This window comes from Phalacrocorax aristotelis, chromosome 6, assembly GCF_949628215.1.
Source record: "Phalacrocorax aristotelis chromosome 6, bGulAri2.1, whole genome shotgun sequence".
Lineage (NCBI taxonomy): Eukaryota > Metazoa > Chordata > Aves > Suliformes > Phalacrocoracidae > Phalacrocorax > Phalacrocorax aristotelis.
The window spans coordinates 52,928,072-52,951,352 of record NC_134281.1 but is presented as its reverse complement, the minus strand read 5'-3'; the positions used below and the strand labels follow the sequence as shown (position 1 = coordinate 52,951,352).

Below are 23,281 nucleotides of genomic sequence, written 5' to 3'. Positions count from 1 at the left end.
CATTTTGATAACTTTAATGAGGCTTTGCAATTTACATTCAATACGTATTTGTACACAAAATATAAGAAATCACATATACATATAAACTTTTGTTTGTTTGTTTTACAAGTCAACCGGTATGAACTACACAAGCTACATTTATTCACGTAACAAAATGGAACGTTTACGAGCTTCATTCACCGATCAAATATCTCAACGATTTACAGACCAACAGGTTTTTGCAGCTGCTAAAACAACTATCTTCCATAAAGAACAAATAATTTATGGCAACAGATAACACTGGCATCACATTCTAAGAAATGAAAAAGCCAAACTGAGCACTAACTGAACACTCCCAAATTTCAGCAGAACCCACACGAAAGCAACAGTGTGGAGCTTACACCAGCATCAAATCTGTCCACAGTTTATCAGCGTGGTGGCTGAGGAAATAAATCACATACAGAAATTCTTCAGGGTAAACGAAGCCATTTCATTTCATTATAGGGTTATTTAACCCATTTATTTTTCAACCTTTTTAAAACAAAAAGGAAATAGCTTTTAAAACAAAAAACTGATATATTTAAACCTTTTGGGTTTTTATTTTGTGACTTAAACTACGCTCACATACAACATGAAATTGTAGTTTGCGAATAGTTGTGGTCCCTCGGGCTGTCTTCTTGGTGAATTAGTTTTTAACTACTTTGTCCCGATACACCAATTCACTAATGTAGTTATTGGACGTAGGTGGAAATAACATTAGACATTTCTATTTTAAAACAATCCCTCTGCTACAAAGTCTCTGATACTCCCATTTTTGCTTCTGAACAAAGTACAGTCACGAAAAAACCAAAGCCTCTTTTAGCAGCATTAAAGGTGAAGGGTCTCCTGTATAAAGTCCTGGAAACTTTCCGGTACCTTCAAACATACCGAATGCCCTCAGCTCTTCAGACAGACGCTGCAAAAACTGAGCGTGGTGCTTGCTTTCACAAGCATAACCGCGCTCCCACTGCGGGGGTGCTCATTGGGTCACACACATTTTTCATGAGACACGCGTGACCGTTTACAAATGAAGCAGATGTACCTCATGAGCATTTCAGTATATGCGTTAAGGAAACGCTTCAAGAAACTTCCTTCAGTTTACAGGAAAAAGAAAAAAACAACTCTTTTTACAGATTAACCACAGCTTTATGCCTGTTAGCTTCAACAAAATTTGTTGAAAGGAGTAAAAACTCACCGATAGATCTGAAAATGTAACTGTAAGCAGGCTGAGCTGATCTGCTTCTGTGTCCCCACAGGGAACCTCATGTTTTGTCAGCGATTTGAAGGGAACGCTTACACTGGCGAACTTTGCAGCTCTCCCGAAAGTTCATGGAACAGTGAATAATTAAGAGGTCAAGTCAATGAACCAAGCAAACTGGATCCTTTAATAAGCTGGGCACATGCAAAATATCAAACCAGTAAGCGACAAGAGCAAACCACTCAAAATTCAAAACAAATGCCAAACCACTGAGCCTTGGAATTCATTTTAAGGTATTGCCCGTGTATAAGCGTTGCCTCCATCATCTCTTCATACGTTGTGTTTAACTTTATTGCCCCGTAGAGCTGAGTGGCTGTAGGTTTATTTGTTTGGAACTTACTGGTGATTCAGATATTGCTGCAACCTTCAAAGAATTCTTGATGGAGCTGAGTTCCCACATATTCAAGTTTATGATGTGCACGCCACAACATCCCCTTGTGATCTTGTACAGGTTTTTAAGTACAGCTTTCCGGAGAAGAATGTACACCCAGGGATCTAAAATCTGATTCCATGTTGCCATTCGGAGAGCAAAAAGTATTGTTTCACAGGTCTCCTTTGAATGACTCTCATTTATACCAATTCTGGCCATTGTCACCTGAAAATTGAACATTTTAAAATTATATGTCAAAAAAATACACCAGGAGGGCATGTAAATGAGTGAAGTCATTTCAACATTATTCCCAGTGTTCACACCTTCACAGCATCAGTGCATCCCAATTGAAGAGTAAATACTTTCAGGCATGTAACATTTACCATCCCAGAAATCCTCTAGTGTTTGACATAGGACGTACATGTGTCTCTGCTGAACTACTGCTGAACCTTGGGCAGAGGATGGCAACCAGCCAGAGAATACCCTCCAACACCAGGGACTGATTTGAGCAAGGAATAAAAACTTATCCAGAATTTAGGCTGACAAAGCATGCCAAGACAGGTCCAGGGATCGATTTTTTCAATGAGAGAGACCACTGCTGGATCACAACATTTTTATGAAGATATTTATTTTTTCACATTTTCCAAATTAAAGTCTGCATAAGGGATATAGCACCTTGATTCTATCAAGAAGATTCACACATTTTAAAATGCAACAGAACACAATTTATTGACACCAGAGGGTTTAGAGGTTTCTAGGAAAATTTAAGCCATGATGACAAAAGCCACCAATACCCCTCCTCTTGCCAATGCAGACGCAGAGGGTGTCATTTACCTGTGGAGGTGCTGCACATGGACAGACCCCCACCAGCAACTACACTGACGGAGCCAATAGTTTCACATGGGTGGAGGCATTACTCTTCCAGTACAGCTCAGCAGGACTCCTTCTGGCAGAGGATACCCAAGAGCTACCAAGAGCTATCCAAGAGCCCAGTTAAGTTGTGGCTGGCCTCCCCGCCTGGCAGAGCTGCATCCTGGGCTTTGAAAGACCAGCCCTAGTGGGGTTTCCTCCCTGCAGAGCTCCCCTTTACAGGCTTTCTGCCACTGAGGTTTTGTAACCTGAGTTCCTGTGTGAAGAAAGCCTGGCTCTGCAAAGCCAGGAATCTGCCAGAGGAAGGTAAATTATCTCTTTCTATTATTAATGTTGAAAGCACATGGAGACTTTTTTGGTAGAAAGATGAAACACCGTAAGGCTTTCAGTTCCAAAGCCTTTAAAACAATACAGTTATTTAACTAAGAAACGGGATATTTTACAACTGATGCTATGACTACACTGATTTATCGGGTGGGTACAGAGGTAGGGTCAGTCTGTCCAAGTGCCAAGGTCATATTTTCACAAAGATACACTTTAAGAAAAAAAACAAACAAACCCTAAAAATAATAATGAATCAACTGAAAAAAAAAGAAAACTACCACTCAAGATTCCAGCGAACCTATTTTACACCTTTTTAAATGCTTCTCTGTATTCCTAGGCCCTACCTATAACTTGCAGGTCACAACATCTGAGTACAAATTTGAGTGGAACAGCATAAATGCATAAAAGGAGACTGTACTTGCTTGTGTAAGCATTTGATCAAGCGTTTCTGTATGGACGTCTATGGGAGCAGCAAAGAGAGCCCATAGGAACATTCCTAAGGAAGCTGGTAAGACTGGCAGAAGCACAGCTGGGAACTGGTACGAGGAGGAGGAGGAGGAATGTCTGAGCACCGAGCCAGCATAAACACTTACAAGTCAGTTCCCTGAATCTGCTTTTCACCCCACAACCGTTGGGCGCATTCCTCTGACATCAGCAGCCCACCCAAACTTGGACAACTCCTTTGGCTTCTGCACGGGATGTTTTCTCAGGACAGTCCTACATTTTATTTATTAGAGGTCCAATACCACAAGCCAAACTCAGACAGAACACTCCTTACTCATGCAAGTAGGACTGGGCAGCAAATGACAGCAAAACAGAGCTCATAGGCCAACATCCTTATCCCATACGCTGCACGCTTGACTCAATACAGACATACAGCTTCCCCATCTGCTTCTTGATCTACTTCAAAAATCCATTTGTTGTTCTTCTCTTGTGTTCTGCGAAGTTAATAAATGCCAAATCCAATGCAATTTCATGGCCAGAAGAGGAAGCAGTAGATGTTGTCATCTAGGAAAAGTAGCACCATCCACATTTTGTAAAAACTGTATTATTTTCTCACACGTTACCCAGCAAACTTGTGAGATTCCTTTCCATTTAGTAGTAACCACCTCTAAGTGAACCCATTTGCTGTCCAACTTGCTGGCTCAACACAAAGAACCTCTGTTTTGGTAACCGATTTACATAAGGTAAATCAGGACAACAAGGAAATTCGATACCTAATTTTATGGATTCTCATACTTGGAGAAGCTTCATCCAGAACATTTAAGCAACCTCTTCTGAACACTGCACATATAAAAAGTAATGCATCTGAACTCACAAGCAGCAAGTAGAGCTTATGTACATAGCTAAATGCTTAACCAGCTCATCTGTGAACCCCTGTAGTGGAAACAGTAAGATAAAATCTACATTATCTACAACTTTTGTTTCATAAAGTAAGAATTTTCTAGCCATATTACTTACATTATTTGGGAGTGTTATGCAGAAATTAAAAAAAAAGTTTCCTTTCTTGTATCACTAAAAGCAACATAAAATGATATCCCAACTTTTCGCAGTTCCAAGAGGCTGTGATTTACGCATAGGCCTGGACTAAGACAGAGAATCTCAGTCCAACCCCAAGCATGAGCATTTTTATTCTAAAACACCTGTGGCAGAGCAGCGGTAGTGACAGCCACGTTACCATCCCATTGTCTCTGGGTATGAAGTGAGGTAGCTTCCCACTCCTCCGAAGAGCCTGCGCTATACTGGCAGCTCGTCTGAGCTCTTCTGAGAAAACACTGAAGAAAACAGCAGGCAACTGAAGCCAACTGCATGCAAAGACAGGGCAAAGAGGAGACCATGTCCTGGCTACTGGAGCCTTTCTAAAGTCGTCTGATGATTTCTAGAACAACACCCTAAACTCCAGCTGAAGAGGGGTAGAATAAAGTGAGGCCAATATAAATTATTATTTCTATCACATTTTGGTTGTCAATTTTTTTATTCCAATTGAAATTCTTAAAATACTATTCCAAAGCCAGTTTGAAATCATAAATGATAAAAAAGGCCTAATACGCTACCAGCTGTTTAATAAAGGATTTAATTGAAGCAAAACATGCAGACAGTCTGTATTTGCTGCCGGGGGGCGAGAAAGTCGCGTCACTGAACTGGCGCAAGTCACCAGCTCAGGAACTGCAACCAGTGCTTCCTGCAGTGCTAAGCTGACGTCTGAGAGGAGGACCTCCTCTGTAGGCACAGAAAGGACATTTCTTTTCTTATTATTTGACTAATACTGTTCAATAATTAGTTCAAAGTCAAGAAAACAATTCAAAGACTGACTTTTTTTCCCTTCCCTGTAGGTCTGTCACGTTAGTACGATGAAGGAATTCTCTCCTCTGTAGCCAGCAGTACACAAGTGGGGAAGCAGGAAGAGGCAACGCGATCGTGTCATATCTAGTTGCCTTCGATATCCACAACTGAATTTAATATTCATGCAGATTCAGCAGTATGATTAAAAATAATTCCCAGCTGGTAAATAATAAACGTAACTCACGACATTTTCTAACATTCAGAAATGTAAAAATCCAAGTAGCATTTTGCTGACTTATACAATGTTTACATGAACACAGCTGTAGTACGTCGCCCTGGTTTGCAAAAAAAATGAAAGTGTCACATGATGTAACCAAGAAAATTCAAACTTTCTTCTGCAAAGTAATGATAAAAGCATAACTGTAAAAGTGACTTTTTAAACCAAGGCTGTGTGCTTGTAAGATGTAAGGTTACTCCGACTCATGTTAGTCTTTGCTGGTTTAAGGAAAGACCTGAGAATTCCCTGTCCCTAGAAATAAATACAGAGAAATTCAATTTGTGTCAAGCAAGGACTTGACACAGTACCTTAAACTTCTCCATCCTTTTTTTCCAATTTTAGGCTTCACTAAAAACAAAGCTCACTTTGCAAGATCCAGAAAGTCTGATGGAAAAATTTTAAAAACACTGAAATTGTTGAACTCTACAATTTTGCATCTAGCAGATAGCAGCAGAGAACTGCCATTTCCCTTAGGGGCAAAGCTCAGTGCAACAAACTGAAAAAAACTGCTCCAAAGCTTCATGCTACTCTCCAAATCTAAACAGTATGTCTTTAATTTCCTTTCCAATTGGTTCTCAATTATATGAGAACAACTAATAAGCTAAATGGCAGCGCTGCTTAGTCACATTCCTGTTGGTACTCAAGGACTAACAACACTCAAAACAAGAAGCAGACTTTATAGCTGGTTAGGAAATAAGGCAAACTGCAAAACTACTTCAACACATTTCAGCACATAGGCTCTAAATCCAGGTTCTATCCTTGACTTCAGGAAACTGGATAAAAACTCGTCACCAAGAGGTTGACAGAGAAAGCAGAGCAGGCAGGCCAATTTTGTTACGTGTGAACAAATATTAGAAATTCTCTTCCTCTGCAGCTCAGCCTTCAGGTTCCATTTCCCTGAGGAAACCTTGCAGACCCTCCCAACCCTCTTTCTCTTCATTACAAGCCATTCTGAGAACTTCCATTAACGGAAGAAAGTCCATGGGTTTTTTTAGTATTTGCAAAGTACTTATATTTTGTCACTGATACCTATGTCGAATCCAGAGGTACATCTCCCCTTTTCCTAAACCCCACAGGACTCAAGGCAGTATTCTAGTGTCTATGACCCACTACATGGAAACAAAAAATACATAATTATTTTGAATGTCCATGAGTTTTTGAAACTGTTGTTGACATGTTTTGAACTTTTGTTCACATGTGCTACAAAGAAGCTGCAGTCTGCTGTAGGTGAGAGATGATAGAAGACGATACTTTGCAGTACTCTATAAACACAAACTTTAAGAAATAAATTTGGAGAAGAAGGGGAGAAAGAAATCAAAATGTGTCTTCACCTTCTATGTAGCATTTTATACCTCCTAAGAACAGCCATTAGAAAAGAAACACTTTCAGCAAATTGCCTCTCTCATTGCTATATAGATATTGCAGTGTATAAAGCAAGCATTTGTTGCAAGAAAGCTGAGTATGCTTCATTTTGTTTCTGTGTGACTCTATGTAAGTCAGTGTAAAAGCAAGGGCTTGGAAGGAAAAATATGTAGTGCACCACTTCTGCCATCAAAATGTTAGTACACACACTGTATTACTTATGCCGCATAAACGCTTTTTATGTTATAGATCTGCAACATAGTTTTCCCCTAATGTTTTCCTTTCCCTTTTTAAAAGAAAAACATGGTAACTACTACCTGACACAATACGCATCCTTAAACATGCAAGTTTACTTATTATCCCGTTAAATGCAGCTAGTCTGAGAAAGACTTTTCCCATATCAGTCACAGTCCTCTATGAGAAACACAGAACCCAAATGAGAAACTGTCAGAAAAGATTTGGATGGCCAGAGGTAGCTGAGATTGCACAAACATTTTGTAGATGTTATTTAGCCTCCACGTGCTCTGTAATTACCACCCTTACAACGGAACCACATAAACCTTTCAGAGCTATGGTAATGCTAAAGGCACTCAGAGCTCAGGGTTCCCAAAGTACTATCGCTCTGATAAAAGTCAAAAAGATATCAAGAAAACAGGAAAACACAATATTTTCCATGAAGCAAATGAAAATAGTTTCTAATATTCTATTCTCAGACACCGTGGATTCTGTGACCGTGCAACTTCTCACCGTCCAATGCTGCTGCGTCGTGAACACGACACCATTCAGGATACATGTGCCTTTCCTCATGTTGGCAAAGCCTTGAAACAGTATGTCCAAGCACCCCTCTGAATTGGTGGGGCAGATCTCCCATCAACTGAACGCCAACAAAAGGACTGCAGTGTAGTACCATACATACAACACTGCAGACGTGACATTAAATTAAGGCTCTGTGGGTGGGTGTTAGCCACCCAGCAGTTCAGCTCCGTCTGACCTGGCCAAATGATCCCTCCTCGCTGAGGCTGTTCAGTTCTACGCTTTCTGCTCTCCCCACGCAGGCTTGGGTCTGCAGAGGACTCGCCGTCTATTGCACTCCATTACTCTGCCATTAGAGTCGAGTGTGACATTTTCACCACCTCTGTTTCTACAGCTTTCTGCAAAATATTTATGGAAGGCAAGATACTTTGGAACAAATATTTGGAAACATCCTTTGAAATGATGTTTTTATGTGTGCAAGAATTTGTCAAAATTACTGAAAAAAATGTAAAGTGACATGACATTATACTCACTATTTACATTTCATTAGCTGCCTTTGGCATTATCATGCTCTATATAAGGCAGGAATGCAATTATGAAGTAAGCCTCATGAAGAGAAGGATTTCTTTGTATGCATAAACTCACAAACATTAACTCAAAGTGAAGCTTTTATTTTCTGTCAACTTTCCTCTTAGACACTACCTATTTGCATCTGGTTTGCAGTAACATAAATTGAGGTTGGGCTTGAACGGAGCATTCCAGGTCACCTCTCTTTGTTTCTCCAAAAGAATCCAGATATTTCTTGGATTGGCAGTTGTCCTTCCTTCTTTCCTTTCCATCCTCTCAAAATTAGAAATACTCTGGTTCCACCAGCAATGTAATTTACTCTCACAGCTTAACTGATTAACTCATTTGAAAGGAAAGCAGAATGCATATGGACAGAGAAGACTTTAGCACTGAAAACAGTAGATTACTCACTTCTAATGAAAAGACAGAGTGTCTGTTAAAGTCAAATAAACAAGGTGTTTCCTGACCTACGTGTTTTAAAGTTACAAGAAAGCCTGCTTCCATAGAGTGAGGTATGTATTGCTGTCTAACAACAAGGCCTATAACAAAAATCTCCTGTTAAAAAAATCATTTACAGATAAAATTAAAATATTTTTTACCCAGCAATGCTGAGAGAAACTTTAAAGGACAACTGCTAGACCTCTTGGGACCAGAAAACAATAGAGTGTTTCTAATACTGCATAATAAGCATCACCCTGAGAAAAACAATCAAATCAAGGAAGTATTTACGGATTATATGGATTCAGGATCCATTCATTCTTCCTTTAGGGTCAGTTGGGTGCCTTGGAAAAGCCCTATTACTTCTTTTCTATCGCTTTGCTCTTTCAGGTTTTCACACTCATTTGGAAAACAATCACATTTTTATTAGTTAAACAAATATTCTCTTTGATTTAGGAGCAACAGAACTTCTCTCACTTACACCCTGCAAATACCCAAAGAAAGAATCACAAGTAACACATAATATACTGGGGAGGAAGAGAAGAACTGTCTGAACACAATAATAGACAATATACAGACAACCTGGAGGAAAAGGGAGCTGCAAAGGTCCATAATTATAGACTGAATTCAGCATTTAAGTACTGTTATGCACAGGATCAAATCAATAGCTTAGGAGCGAACTGCCTTTTCAAACATCACCACATTCACACTGCTTTATTACTAAAGTCATCCTCCACTGTATTTACATGGCTGAGGGAAGATGCAATGTAGACCCAGCAACCAGCAGCAAATCTTGTATCTTTAAGAGCAAGAAAATGTTCTACAGGGAATGCAGGGTCTGCCAGTTCTTACCTGGCCATTTTTTTTTAAATTCTCTCAGATTTGTAACTTTTGTCTAAGAATTAGGCTGAATTCTCTAAGGGCTCCTTGTGCAGGTCACTCCTTGATTTCAGAGGAATGACACACACATGCAGGCTCCCAGCGCAAATACCAGACATACCCATACATGTTAGAAGTGTGAAAACAAGGAAGGAGATTTTCACAGTGAGTCAGTCATGATATACAGTGGCCTTTTCACCTCTTCTAGAATTCAGGAATGCAGATGGCTTTGATGTGTGACCGAGCCTGCAAGACCTCAAGCAACAACAGGTCTAAAAAGGTAAAGAACCTACCATGTTGTCTACCAAAGGAGTCAGGCCTTCAGTTCAATTCTCTGAGAAATTATGGTGTTTATTACACGAGTATAGGGGTAAAATAAGGGGGGGGGGGGGGGAAAAGATATGTTAATTTGTAATTGTATTTTATGTATGTTTATGTTTACCATGTATGCAACATACACAGTGGCAGAAAATGACATCTTTTTAAGATGGATTGGAGTCATGGTCACCTAATGACCTGGTGCTATCTGATTTGCAGTATTTGCAAATTTGGCTGGAGGCAAAAGAAGATGTGATGTGTTCCTTTCATGCCATTTTTTAAAACAACCCCTTTAATACAGTGACATATATAATTCTGGAGAAGTACACTTAAGAAGCTATGAATGGAGGTATCAGGGCTGGTGAATTAGTGATATATTTACCAAGTTGGAATATATACTTTGCAATTTTTTTTTCTGTAATGTTAGCAAATAAATTAAAGGGACTGCTGTACAGCTGGACCACCTTTTAGGTCCATTTAAGAGTGATTTATTTCTCACTACTTCAGCAAATGCACGCTCCTGGTAAAAAGTGGATTCCATTTTATTCCCAACTCGCTAATGAACCGTAAATCCTAAACCAAATAACTATCGCTCACATGATCCTCACTTCCTTCCTGCTTCACCTTCTGTTTTAACACTTTTCCGTGCAGTGAGGCAGAGGGGACGCAGCTGGCCACGTCCCCGCCAGCACAGGAGCCTTCCTCCCCACGTCCTCACGTCCTGATGTTGGTCATTACCTGGGTGATGAGGCTGCTCACGGGCAGACTCACTACGTCCTTTACATCCTCCCTCACTCCCATAACTTTGGGATGGCTGTGCAGCCCACGCACAGCCAGCTTACGCGGCCGGCAGCACACAGGCCTGGGACAGCAAGTAGGGGACCAGCTGGAGATGAGTCATTAACTTCCATTTCTCCAGTGTCAAGGTAATCTTTGGCTTCTGCAAGTTTAGTATTGAGGCCTAATTTTGTTTAAAACCTCCGTTCAGGACATCCCTCACACAAAGGCTCATCCTCAGCCTTCTTCAGGAAATCATGCAGAAACACAACTGCAAAGCCATTCAAACCCAAGCTTCAGCACGCATCTCTGAATGAGGTCTTCACATGGCTCATTACAAAGAGGAGCTAAGAGAGAGCTTATGAGCTGCTCTCCACTCCCTGCTCTGTCTGGAGCAGATAAGAGCAATCCTTCAACAAGAGACAGCGTATTACCTACAACACGGCTCGGGTTCATTCAGCCACTCAGCTGTTTTGCCTCATCCAACACGAGAATGAATCCAACAGAATGAGTCACAATTACCAAACCTTCACTGTAACTCCTGGTGTAAACCTTTTCTGCAACGTTCTGCTACCTGACCATTACTATTTGTAAGAGCACACACACAGAAGCCACGACAGGATCGTGCTCCTGTTCTGCTAGGCACCGTGCAAGCACACAGTGAACAGGCGCCTTCCTTCCTCAGGGAGCTTGTAACCCAAGTTACCAGCTGCAATTCATCAATTTCTGAATTTTAATGTAAAATGCAGATCTTAAAAGCACGATATAAGAATTATTGCTCTGTTTAAAAGATAAGCAGCGTATTTCCCAGAAGAGGATCCAAATAATGTGCACTCTCAGACACGAACTGATTCTACGCTGCTATTAAGACAAATTACTTCTGCTAGAAACATTTATAATCATGATGCAAAACTTAAGATCATGAATTAACACCATAATAAATACCTCACAGAACAAACAAATGTATATCACACACTGATGCCTGTCATGTTAAACCTGGTGAGGATGGAGGAGTTCCTGGAGTTGTTCCATGTGAATGTGTTTGTCCCAGAGACTTTTCAGCAACAAGTTTACCATTTAAAGACTTTAGATGGTCAGGAAGAAGAGCTTTCCTAAAATAACCATCCAAAAATGGCCATGCTGTGTATGACATATTCCAAAAATGGCTATGCAGTGTATGATATTTTGAAGCAAGAAAGGTCTGAATAAGTGTAATATCTAGGAAATATGAAGAATTCATTTTTATAAAAAAAAATTGGAATCTATATCAAACTGACTCCAAGCACAGAATCCAAAAACTTTACCAACTGAACAAATGAGTGGGGGTTGTGAATGGAAATTTATCTGGCTGAAGTTTTCAGAATTTGATTTTGTGAGATGGCAACCTCAAAATTGAAAAAAATCAAAATTTTCTGTGAAAGTCACTGACATCGATTTGCAATGAAATATTCTGCTTGAATTTATAGATCTTTATGGTTTAATTCTGTACATATAATATAAATTTAAAAACCAAGCGGCAAGCAATTTCGAAAGAAAAACAGGAGCAGGTTATTTTGAAAACGCAATGTTCTCATATGACTGAAACCTGCCTCCCCTAATTTTTTTCTCCAAAACAAACCAACCTCATTGCATTCTGATGGCACTGCATTTTCAGAAAAAGGCTTTGAGTAAGTTTTTCCAAAGGGCACAAGTAAACATAGACAACAAAAACTATAATTATGCTTCCCCAAAAGCCTCCAGTAAAGGACAGTCTGTCAATCTCAGCCCTTATTCTTTCCCTGGTTCATATCACTGCTGCAGGAGGGCAATACTCTGACCACTAGCCATTTCTTCTCCAGAACTTCTTTCCTGTTGAGGGAGTATCTCAGCTGCTCAACTCCCTGACTTCTGTGAGAGGAAAGTAAGCACCTGAATTACAAATACAGCCACAATTAATACAGAGTTTCTAAGCACTCTGTGATAAACTACAGCCTGGCCCACACTTAAAAACATTTTTTTTAAATGATTCATATTTCTCAGAAAGGATAAGGCCCGTAAGATCTCTAGAAACTGTAAAAGATGAAAATTGGAACAGCCCAATTCTGAACACTGAAAGAGTACCTTTGAAATTCAGTATCATTTTAGGTGGGTACACTCTAAAACGATGCTCATTCCATTTCTCATCTAACCTGGTGGAAATTTGCCAGCTGTGCCTCTTAAGAATCCAAAATAAAAGAAAGATCTCTACAACCAATACTAAAACAAAGGCATGATCATCTTAACCAAGGCTTTCTAGTATCATAGAAACACATCTGAATAGGTGGATTCAATTTTTAAGTGCACTGTATTAAACTTTGTTATTTTCTCCCTGCAAACACCTACAATTTCTTTCCATGGACTATTTTCATGATGACATACAAAAGCACACTTGATTTGTCTGAGTTGCTGCTTAAACCTTATTCCACAGGAAACTCAGCTAAAAAGACACTCCTGTCCTGAGACTAACAAAAACTTCAATCAAAATGAGTCTTCTCTTTCCCCTTATCCCCTAAAATCAGCTATTTATTCCAAAATATCTTTTGGGCCATAGTATTAGGAATGACACTACCATTTTGTCAATTTATCCTTGAGTATCAGAAGCTCATTCAGGGCAACTCAAGCGAGAATAGTAATTGAATTTGCACAGTGTTTGCAGATGTATTGAGAAACTTGGCAAGCAATTAAAAGGCCATGATATAAGGGAGAGCGAGAGCCCTTTTTCTAGCGTAGCTTGAAAGACTAGCAAACTCATATGGGATTTGTTTTTTTATTTCCAAAGGAACTCAGGGAGCATTTAATTCAGTCAAACAGCCGCTCCTGATCTGACCTCTTCTGAAACAGCAAGGCCTGGAAGAGAAATAATAACCCACAGTCGACAATAACCATTACCATATTGACGCTTTGGACTACAGGTGAAGAGGCATATCTAGCAGCCTTCTGCTAGCAAAAAGCTTTTTCCCTTTCTGTACGAAACTGGTTCATTGATTAAAACCGTTGTGGCAGGAATGGGCTCCTGTGACAGGCTTGCACCCAGCCCAAGAGGTGCAATGACAGCACCCAGCAGTTATTCCCGTGGAGGTCCGGCAGCAGGTCACCCCTCCTCTGCCCATCAGGAGAGGTGTACTGTACGCGGTGGCAAGGGCCTCCCTGGCAAAGCCTGGACCTGCATCTTGGGCCACCTTGTATCTGCTTCTCCTCAGCTGCATTTTTGGATTACGAAAATCACCATCCAGAAAGCACAAGAGAAGGGACAATTTTTAAGTAACTGTTTTTCTGTAGGGACAATAGCCAGCAATATTTGAAGGTATACAAACAACATTAATAAAGCAATGAGCTCGTATAAATTATGTCCACTGCACATACCAGCATAAGGTAGTGTAACAGAAATTTAAACTGACAGCTTGTTAAAGAATACAGAAAATAGGAAGGGAGGAAGATGCTTCAAGGGTGCCAGGTGTATGAACTCTGGGCAAAGTGTCACTGTGCGAGTATATACATGACTACACATACAAAAATATTAAAATGAGATGCACAGAGGACTGCCTTGTACAACAAAGTACCTTATACTGTATGCAACTACATGGCCTAGAATTTAGTGTAAAACCTGCTACCCGCTGACCTCCTTCAGCACATACCAGCCACGAGCCTGTCTCAGCACCCAAAACACCTGCTGAGGCAACCAGGGTGGGCTGCGCTGGGGTAACGGTATTACACCAAGAGCACCCCTGTTAGCGTATCACTGCCCTTCTCGCCTCCTCTGGCAGCATATTCACTGAAAGGACCAGCAGCTTCTAGGTTGGAGTGATTCCGCAAACTGTAAGCTCAGCGCAGCCCTAGGTGCAGGAAAACCAACCATGGAGCCTCGTTGCATGAGACAATCTGAGGACAAGAAGAAGTCAGAGCAAGTTCAGGGAGATGCAATTAGCACAACAGTTGGAAAGGGAAGAGATGACATGAGAAGAGACTGCTAGAAATTAATCTAGGCAGTAAAAAAAGCAACTGAATAAGAGCTGATTTAATCATACGAAATAAATAGCTGAGATCTTAAAAAAAAAAAAAACAGAAAGGGAGGCTATTTTCTGCAGTAGAGGGGAGGTAAAACTGGAATGAAAGCAATCAGATAACTGCATGGAAAAGGATCTTAACAAGAATAATTTAAACGTAAAAGTACTTTTCTCAGGCTAAGACTGTTCCACACGTGAAAAGAGATTATACATTTCTCCATATCATAATTTGTTCCTGTAGATAAATTCACTCTGCAATAAACCCCTCCTGTCCGTAATTACAGGGAGTTCACTTTGCCACTCCAAAAACAAAATATAAAACGTTTTTATCCCTTGAGCCCCACAAAATTTGACATACTGAAGTCAAAATCTGGTCATATGAACACAGCTCCAAAAACAAGCTGTTTCATGACAGGCGAGACATCAAGTCACAGCCAAAAACCAGCCTTATATAACAATCTATTTCATCAGAGATGCTTGTCACAAAATGCTCCAGCCCAACTATTTGCTTTGGGAATGCAATCCCTAGGGACCAAATTTATGCAACAAAATTCACATATCCCTAGCAAAGGGCTAAGATTCTAGCAAGGATGAAAAAGATTATTTACTACACAGAGAGGTTGATGTTACTATCTTCGGAACATATTTTCCTGCAATTACCCATCACAAAGCAAAATTATTTGGACTGTCAGAACAAACGTGACTCTGCAAATCATTGACTGTATAGATCACAGGAAAACTCATGAATTTCACTTGTTGCTTTCTTTTTTTCTTTTGTGATTTCCCTCTCACTCTCAGCCCCTCAGAAGGAGACAAATGTTCCCTCACAAGGGAAGATGCAGGGAGCACCCCGCATTCTGGTACTCCATTAGGGAAAGATTCTCATACAGTGGCAGAAAACTTGAAAAAGCTACTCATTTTTGAGGAATAAATAAGATGGAGCATCAGGAAAGAAATCAGAAGGAAGGAGAGAAATCAGAAGGAAGGAGAGAAATCAGAAGGAAGTCCCTGTCCAACAGCTCGAGGCAGAGCTCCACATAAGCCATGCCATGGGCTCTGCTGCTAAAAAAACCTTCCACATCTCCAGGAGTCTTAAAATAGAGGTGGTGATTGTTTAGAACATTATATATTATTATATATAATATTAAATGTTAGAGATATATATGTATACACAGATATATAAAGGCACCAAAACAAGTTCACTACCACTGAGCAGGTGCAGAATTCAAGTTCAGTCCCATACCAGACACCGTAAAGGGTGATCCAGGGTCTTGCGCCTCTAATGTCATCTAAAGGTGATTTTAGCACAGGACAGTGACGGAATATATAACTCCACTTGGAAGAAAAAAAAATATTAAAATCTAATAGTGAAGTAAATCTGCACTTGGATTACAGTATCGGATAGACTTGATTTTGGTAGCCATGCACATATGACAATTGATGTAATACCAGACTAGAATGAAAATAGAAGAAAAAATAAACAAAGCAAACCCCCAATCAGTAAGAGAATCACACCAAATAAATACAAACTCTTGTATCTGCAAACCAGATGTGGCATAAACTCCATCACCTTCCTCCACTTTCTCTTCCAAAGATTTGTTTGGTTTATAATCGCTTTGGTTTATATAGAGGCAATTCACTCTCAACGTAACATTTTGTTCTGTATACTCTTTGGGAGAGAGAACATGGGTAAAATTCACAGTTCAAAGGTTTTCAATGACTTCTACATTTTGCTTTGAGAAAAAAAAAAATTAAAAAGCAAATTAATGCAAACCAGGCATGTATTTAGGTACTTTGCCAAATAATTTCACCTATAAACACCTGCTCATAAGTATTTCAAGAAATACATATTTTGGTATATGCTGATTAAATTACAGAATCTAAACAATTCATTTCACAAATTAAAAGCCCTGAGAGGTTTCAGATAAATCAGACGAGTAGATTTGGATCAACAATTATTCATAAATCATATGCTTTGATAAACCCTGGGCCTCTTTATTGTAGCTCTTTAGCAGTACGCTCCTGGCAAAGCTGTATTCCACTGAATCGGTGTGCTTCACTGCCGTCCAATAAAGCTTGCTAAACTAATGCTGCACTTATAATTCTGTTTGCATCCAGTGACCAGAATGCTATCAAAACAAAGAGTCGGTAATTCAGAGAATTAACTTTGATGACAACTCTACGACCCTAATAGCTAAGAAAGGTAATACCTTCCAAGGACCCCGTCCTTCGCATTTCCCAGGCTATGGAACTCTGGCTAAAACACTAATTCTTCACTTCCCTGAAACTTTGTTTCAAGAATTAAATCCTACCTTACCCTAATTCTTTTTTTTAGCTTCTTGTTTCTAACATGAATTTGTCCGTATTGCAGAACTACTTTCCACACTGCCAAGCTAATTTTGGTGATAGTTTGGCTCATCTCATTTCAAGAGACATCCAGAAGCAAAGCGTCATGAGCCAGGAACGCACAGAGAGCACCGGCAGATTTGCTACCCAGTGAACCAGACAGAATTGCTTGTGTATCACCTCCCTCGGCAACACAGTCCCCAAAATTACAAGAACAAAATTAAGCAAGAAGTCATTCACTGGTCTATATCACCAGCTGATGAAAACATCAAACTCTGAAAAGGCTCTGGAAAAAAAATTGCTGCTGGAATAATAATTCATTGTGAACTAAAACTTAGATGAAGTTAAATACTTTGACAAAAGTAGTGATGTGATTTCATTAAAGATTGTCAACATTTTAAAAATTATTTTTTTATAATTCATAAAAATTGAAAGGCATAACAAAAATTACCAACACTGAAAAAACAACCACAGTAGTTGCTATTTAGTGTTGCTTCATAAGTTGAATAAATGAAGTATCTCTTTTGAATTTAAAAAAGTCTATAGCTCTTCTGATACCAAAGGGCTTTTAAAAAAATCAGATTAATTCCAACCTTTAAGGACAGTACTTTGTCTGAAAATAAATGTCATCAGAGGATAATATGCTGTTTTTTCATGAAAAGTAAAGCTATCATTTGAGTTGCTTTTCTTGAAAACCATTCTGTGGCTTGCCCCAGACAAATTTTAGGTGTCTGGATGTAACTGGAAGTAAGTTCACTACAAAAGCTTGCTATACTGTCCTGATGACTTTGTTTATGCTCTATACACGATAGCCAGGACACTGACAAAAGCCAACATGAATTTAAACTATGCTGTAGAGCAAGTCTAGAAAAATCAATAGAGAAGCAGGGGAAAAATCTGTGTGCGCTGAAAAAAAGTGAAAGAAGTTTTCTGCATTTTGGTGATGCAGAGATTTATATCCAGACTGTCTCCTTGAAGTCTGCAATACTGGATTAATAAAATGCTACATGCCAGACGTACGCAACTGCCGCAGCTAGGCTAGTGCCAGTATCTAACTCAGAACTAGTTCAGGTAACTCCATACTACACCGTAGGCAGTGAGTAGGTGAGATGAAGCCGGATCTGATTTGGATCTCAATGTCTAAATTTGTAAGCTCAAACCGAAATTGCTCCTCATTCACATCAGTGGAAAACTACGGGATCTTGTTTCCAGGAAACAAATTAAGATTTCATATTACTTGTTACTTAAACTCTCCCACCCTAGTAAAAAAAAAAAAATTATTCAGTCAGATTTACTGCAGTAAAAAGAGACACTGTTAATATAATACTGTGTCCAGCTCTGGAGTCCTCAGTGCAGGAAAGACATGGGACCTGTTGGAGCGGGTCCAGAGGAGGCCACAAAAATGATCTGAGGGATGAAACACCTCTCCTAGGAGGACAGGCTGAGAGAGTTGGGGTTCTTCAGCCTGGAGAAGAGAAGGCTGGGGTGAGATCTTATTGCAGTCTTCCAGTACTTGAAGGGGGCTTGTAAGAAAGATGGGGACAAACTTTTCAGCAGGGCCTGTTGTGACAGAAGGGGTGATGGTTTTAAACTAAAAGAGGGTAGATTTAGACTAGATATAAGGAAGAAATTTTTTACAATGAGGGTGGTGAAACACTGGAACAGGTTGCCCAGAGAGGTGGTCGATGCCCCATCCCTAGAAACACTCAAGGTCAGGTTGGACGGGGCTCTGAGCAACCTGGTCTAGTTGAAGATGTCCCTGCTCACTGCAGGGGGTTGGACTAGAGGACCTTTAAAGGCCCCTTCCAACCCAAACCATTCTATGATTATCAGCTTTATAAAGCCATCATACAACAGGAGCCATCAAAGTCTTTTCCTTATCATAATCCCGCTTCCTTTGACCCTGCTAGAGCACACGCTAACACGAGCAACCCTTACCGCCTTGGAAGAGTCACAGCAGTTACCAGCAAGCAGTCCTGAGTTACAGCCAGCACAGCTGAGGAAGCGCACCGACTGCGCAGAGCAGCTTTGCAGTAATCTGTCCAGATTACAAACCCAGCTTGGTCAAGTCTAAACTAGATTTTAATTTTAACCCACTGCCAACCACTGGTTTTCAGCATGACTCTAAGGCAAAGCCCTGAATACCCTGCTAACGGAGTGGAGGATTTTTACATTCTTAACCGTTACCATCCGTAACACAGTTCGCAAGTAGCAGCAAACCGTAATAGTAACAACGAACTGACTACCACAAATAGAAAATGATACGGACCATAGTACAGACTAAACAGACTTGTCACTCCAATGTTTCACTGAATTTTTGGACAAGCTCAATATGTGCTCTGATTTATTCTAGCCACCATTCTGCTACCACTGTCTGCTTCGCAGCCTTGGAAATAAAGTCCTCACAGTCCCTATACATTTTGCTTACTCAATCTATTTTGCTTATGATCAGAAGTGGAGAATAATTACCATTTTTGTTATAGATACATAGGAACATACATTATAGGCAATCTGCTGTAAAATTAATGCACTGAGGAGTGAATGGAGCTGTTATCACAGCTAAAGCACCTTAAAACCTGGAAATAAAAAAGAGTAACTTTTATACATCGATGTGCATTAAAAATTGGCAAACATGTTAGGGTCTTACCAGGAATGGACTCCAGCAAATGCAAGAAACACACATTATAGCCAAGAGCTGAATGATCATTTCAAAATGATGAGATCTGCCTTGTCTTTGTTGACTTTTAAATTTGACTCTTAAGAGGGTAATTCCTGTGACAGCATTGCACAAGAATGAAATAGCAAGGGCAAGTAACCCAAGGCAAGAAAAAAGTAAGAGATAAAATCTGTCTTCCCAGTCCTCAACATGTTCTGTTTTATAGAAGCACCAGGTCCTCGATGCTTGAATTTGATAGGCTCTAAACCTAAGGATAGGCAGCAAAGCTATAAGAACAGCAAACAGACATACCATAGTCAACATCATTTTCACATGTTTAGAAGTCATTTTTGTAGAGTGAAATATTGGCTTAGTGACTCCAATGCACCTTTCAACAGCCATCACGCTGCCCAGGAAGAGCGGGCACAAACCAAAGAAAACCATGCAGATGCCAAAAACACTGCAAAGAATGTTGGACTGGTTAAATCGAATCCAGTCTTTATCCGATGCATACACAAACACTGCAATGGCTCCGTTGATGAGGTGGCCGAAGAGATCTGTGACGACCAAACCACTAGCAAGAAGCAAAAAGGAGGCTTTTGATTTCTGTCTAAATCTCTGATACGCCTTCATGAGAATTGCTATGGCAAGACTGTTGGACAAAATTCCCACTGTCATGAAGATTATGGAAAAGAAAACTGATATCTTCTTCTCCGTGTGGCAGGTTGTGTTTTTCAAGACTCCAAATCCAGCCAGCCCTGGTGATTTTGAACTGTTCATGGTTAGGAAACGCGAGGCAGCCCTCAAAACATTTCAGCAGTCTTGCAATCAAAAGGCATCTGCAATATCAAAAACAAATACACACACTCTGTAGAAGGCATACCACTGTCCAAATGACATTTGAAGCAGAAATTCCATAATATGAGTCTGTGGTACAAATCTAATTTTCTGTTTTTCTGAGTGATATGATATGGCACCCTATTTTAAGCGCGTCAGTCACAGGATAAAACAATCACCTGCATGCATTAAACCACGCAGATACCTTTATAGTCTCTGCACATGTAAGATACACAGATAATGCATAAAACATTTCATGCTCCTATACATGGAATCAGAGGAACCACACAGAGCACTCTGGCCGCTGAACTGCGTATATAAACAAATGTTTTTGCAACGTACTCCTAGAATGAAAATATTTATCAGCCCAACCACAGTCAAAATTGAAATACTCAAGCTGGAATGTTTCAGGATGATAATCACACTCCATCTTTTTTTTTTTTTCCCATTTTTCTTCTCACTGTTAGGCATTTATTTTCAAAACAATGTCCTAACATCTTCCAAGTAATTCTCCTCTCACAATTCAGTGTTTTAAAGCTTCAGCGTAAGCAACGCTGAAGCCTCCAGCCCCGCAGTTCCCGCACTGAAGTACAAACTTGTATTTTAGACGCTCCCTTACTCAGAAGCCAATTCTGCACGTTACTTTACACCTTATCTCCCATCTCTGCTCTCGGGACATTCCTGCCGGCAAAAACTTCCCACGCATTAAAAAACAAAAAAAAAAAAAAAAAAACCAAAAAAAAACCAAAAAAAAACCAAACAAAACCCAAAAACAACAGGGAGCCGGCGTTACTAACGCACAGCACGGAGAGGCGGCGAGTCCCGCCGGTGCTGGGCTGGATCAGAACCCGCGCACGCCGGAGCTGCTGCTGCCCTGCGGAACTGCTCGGCGGGAGCGCAGCCGGCAAACCCCGGAGCCGCCGCACCGCGCCGCGCCGCGCCGTCCCGCGCCGCGCCGTCCCGCACCGTCCCGTCCCGTCCCGTCCCCGCGCGCACGTGGGCAGCGCCGGCCGAGGCGGGAGCGCTCCCGCCCGCCGCCCCGCAGCGCCCCTTCGCCTCCAGCAGCGCCATTAAGTGCCCGCCGCCGCCGGGGGCGGGGCGGGGCGAGTCCGTCGCGCCGGGCACAAGTGCCACCGGCCGCTGCCGGTGCCGGCCGCGACCCGAGTCCCCCCGCCTTCGCACCCCGCTGGGCTCCCACCGCCCAGCCCCGCTCCTTCCCCCCCCACCCCGCACCGCTCCTTCCCCGCACCGCCGCCGCTCACCTCCGCTCCGCGGCGCCGGGGAGAGGCGCGGCGGCGCAGCGCGGTGCCCCACCGGCCCGCCGCCGCCGCCTCCCGGCCCGCCGCCGCCACCCCCCGCCCGGCGCCGCCCGCCTCCCGCCCGCCCTCCGCCTTCCTCCCCGCCCGCCTCCCGCCCTCCCCGCCCGCCGCCCCCGGCCCCGGCCCGGCCACCCTCCGGCGCCGGGGCGGTCGCGCTGCCCGGCCCCGTCTCCCCGCGAGGGTCGCCGCTGTCCCCAGCGCTGTGCGGGGCGACCGGGGCCGGCTCCGAGCCCCAGCGTCCCTTCGCCCGGCCTTCCCGGAGCGGGCTGCGGGGCCGTCCGGGCAGCCCCGGGGGCTCTGGCCCGGGGAGGTGGAAGCCCCGAGCCCAGGCCAGAGCCCCCGCCGCGGGAGCGGGGAGGGGTGCGGGGCTCGTCCCGCGCACACCAGCGCGGAGCGTCCCGCCTCGCCCAGCCGGGGTGCGGAGGGGTGGCCCCGGCCAGGCGGGCCCGGCTGCCGCGTCGCTTCGCAGCGCCAGGCGACCAGGCCACCCCGGGCAGGCAGGATGCGTTGTGCCCACGCCGCTGCAGCCGCAGCGGCAGCAACTCACCGGGACGAGCAAGGGAGCGCATCTGCCGCCGGCCGCAGCCCCCTCGTTCCCCTGCCGGGCGCCTCTGCCCGAGCGCCCTCCTCACCGGCACACGGGCAGCTGAGGGCGGGCTCGCCCCCGGGAACCCCGCCGTGCCCACCGCTGGGCGCGCCCCCCTTGCACCCACCTGGCCGTGCAGGGCCCACGGTGCTCCTCGGACCGTTTCTCCACTGGAGCAACGCGACGAGAACACGGCCGGGCGAGGAGTTGATGACACACGGGTGAGGCTGGACATCCAGGGCTTTGCTTGCCCCCGCATGTTCAGGCTGTTAGAACTCGAAGTTTTAAGTTCTCTGATCCGTCAATACCCAGGACTGCCAAACAGGCCTGAATGGGAATTTTTATTAAAAACTCTTAGTACAGAAATAAGCCAAAATATAAAATCAAGGTCAAAGTGTAAAGTTAAACTGTAAAATATCACAGAATTTATCACGGGCAAGAATGATGCAGAACTTGTATTTGTTTGCATTGAGACACAGCCTTGAGTTGTTCCACTCCTAGCTCCGCAAGGCAATTATTTAAAAAGTCTCAAACACGTTACAGTTCTTGCTTACCTTCACGTCTTGAATACTGTGGATGCAATTTGTGTCTCTCTAACCCATCGGTGAAGTAATACGGGCCAGCAAAATCCATTCTTTCAGTCTCTCAAGTCACATACATAAACAGTTAAAAGCGCAACGTGATGGCCTTCTGCCTGAAAATGCTTGTCAGGTTTTGGCATCTTAGCATGCAAGGAGCAAAAAGTGGCCAGTTTGGTCTGACTGGGACTTCTAAATTCCCAGAGATTATTTTTCTAAGACAACAATAAAATATAAAAATGTCTCAAAATATAGTATTGCCCATTAAAGTTCAGAGAAAAAGTGTTTATTTTATGTTTTCCTGCCCAGAAATAAATGGAGATGGAGATCTCAAACTACAAACAGCTTGCACTGGGCCCGTCTCTCCTAGCCAAATTTCTTCACCCATCCCTCCTGAGATGGGGGACAAGTCTGTTTGAAAGGAAGCAATGAAGTTGGTACTT

The 23,281-nt window shown here is 42.3% G+C and overlaps 1 protein-coding gene across 2 annotated transcripts; it reads right to left on the bottom strand.

Annotated features, from left to right (window-relative positions):
* Nucleotides 1–21,690, bottom strand: PTGFR (prostaglandin F receptor). Of its 2 annotated transcripts, none has more exons than XM_075097983.1 (3): nt 21,618–21,690; nt 19,510–20,357; nt 1–1,871 (listed from the first exon to the last, which is right to left on the bottom strand). In XM_075097983.1, exons 2-3 carry the CDS (start codon nt 20,296–20,298, stop codon nt 1,566–1,568), a joined length of 1,095 nt encoding a protein of 364 aa, XP_074954084.1. In that variant the 5' UTR covers nt 20,299–20,357; nt 21,618–21,690; the 3' UTR covers nt 1–1,565. The 2 variants fall into 2 exon arrangements, with proteins under 2 accessions (XP_074954084.1, XP_074954085.1); XM_075097984.1 differs by having other exon boundaries at nt 19,831–20,357.
* Between the last annotated feature and the right edge of the window lie 1,591 nt (nt 21,691–23,281).

Excerpts from the sequence above, each read along its gene's own strand:
- PTGFR (XM_075097983.1), bottom strand. The coding sequence starts at position 20,298 with ATGAACAGTTCAAAATCACCAGGGCTGGCTGGATTTGGAGTCTTGAAA. Across the intron at positions 1,872-19,509 it reads TTTGCTGGAGTCCATTCCTG|GTGACAATGGCCAGAATTGG; the intron begins GTAAGACCCTAA and ends TTCAATTTTCAG.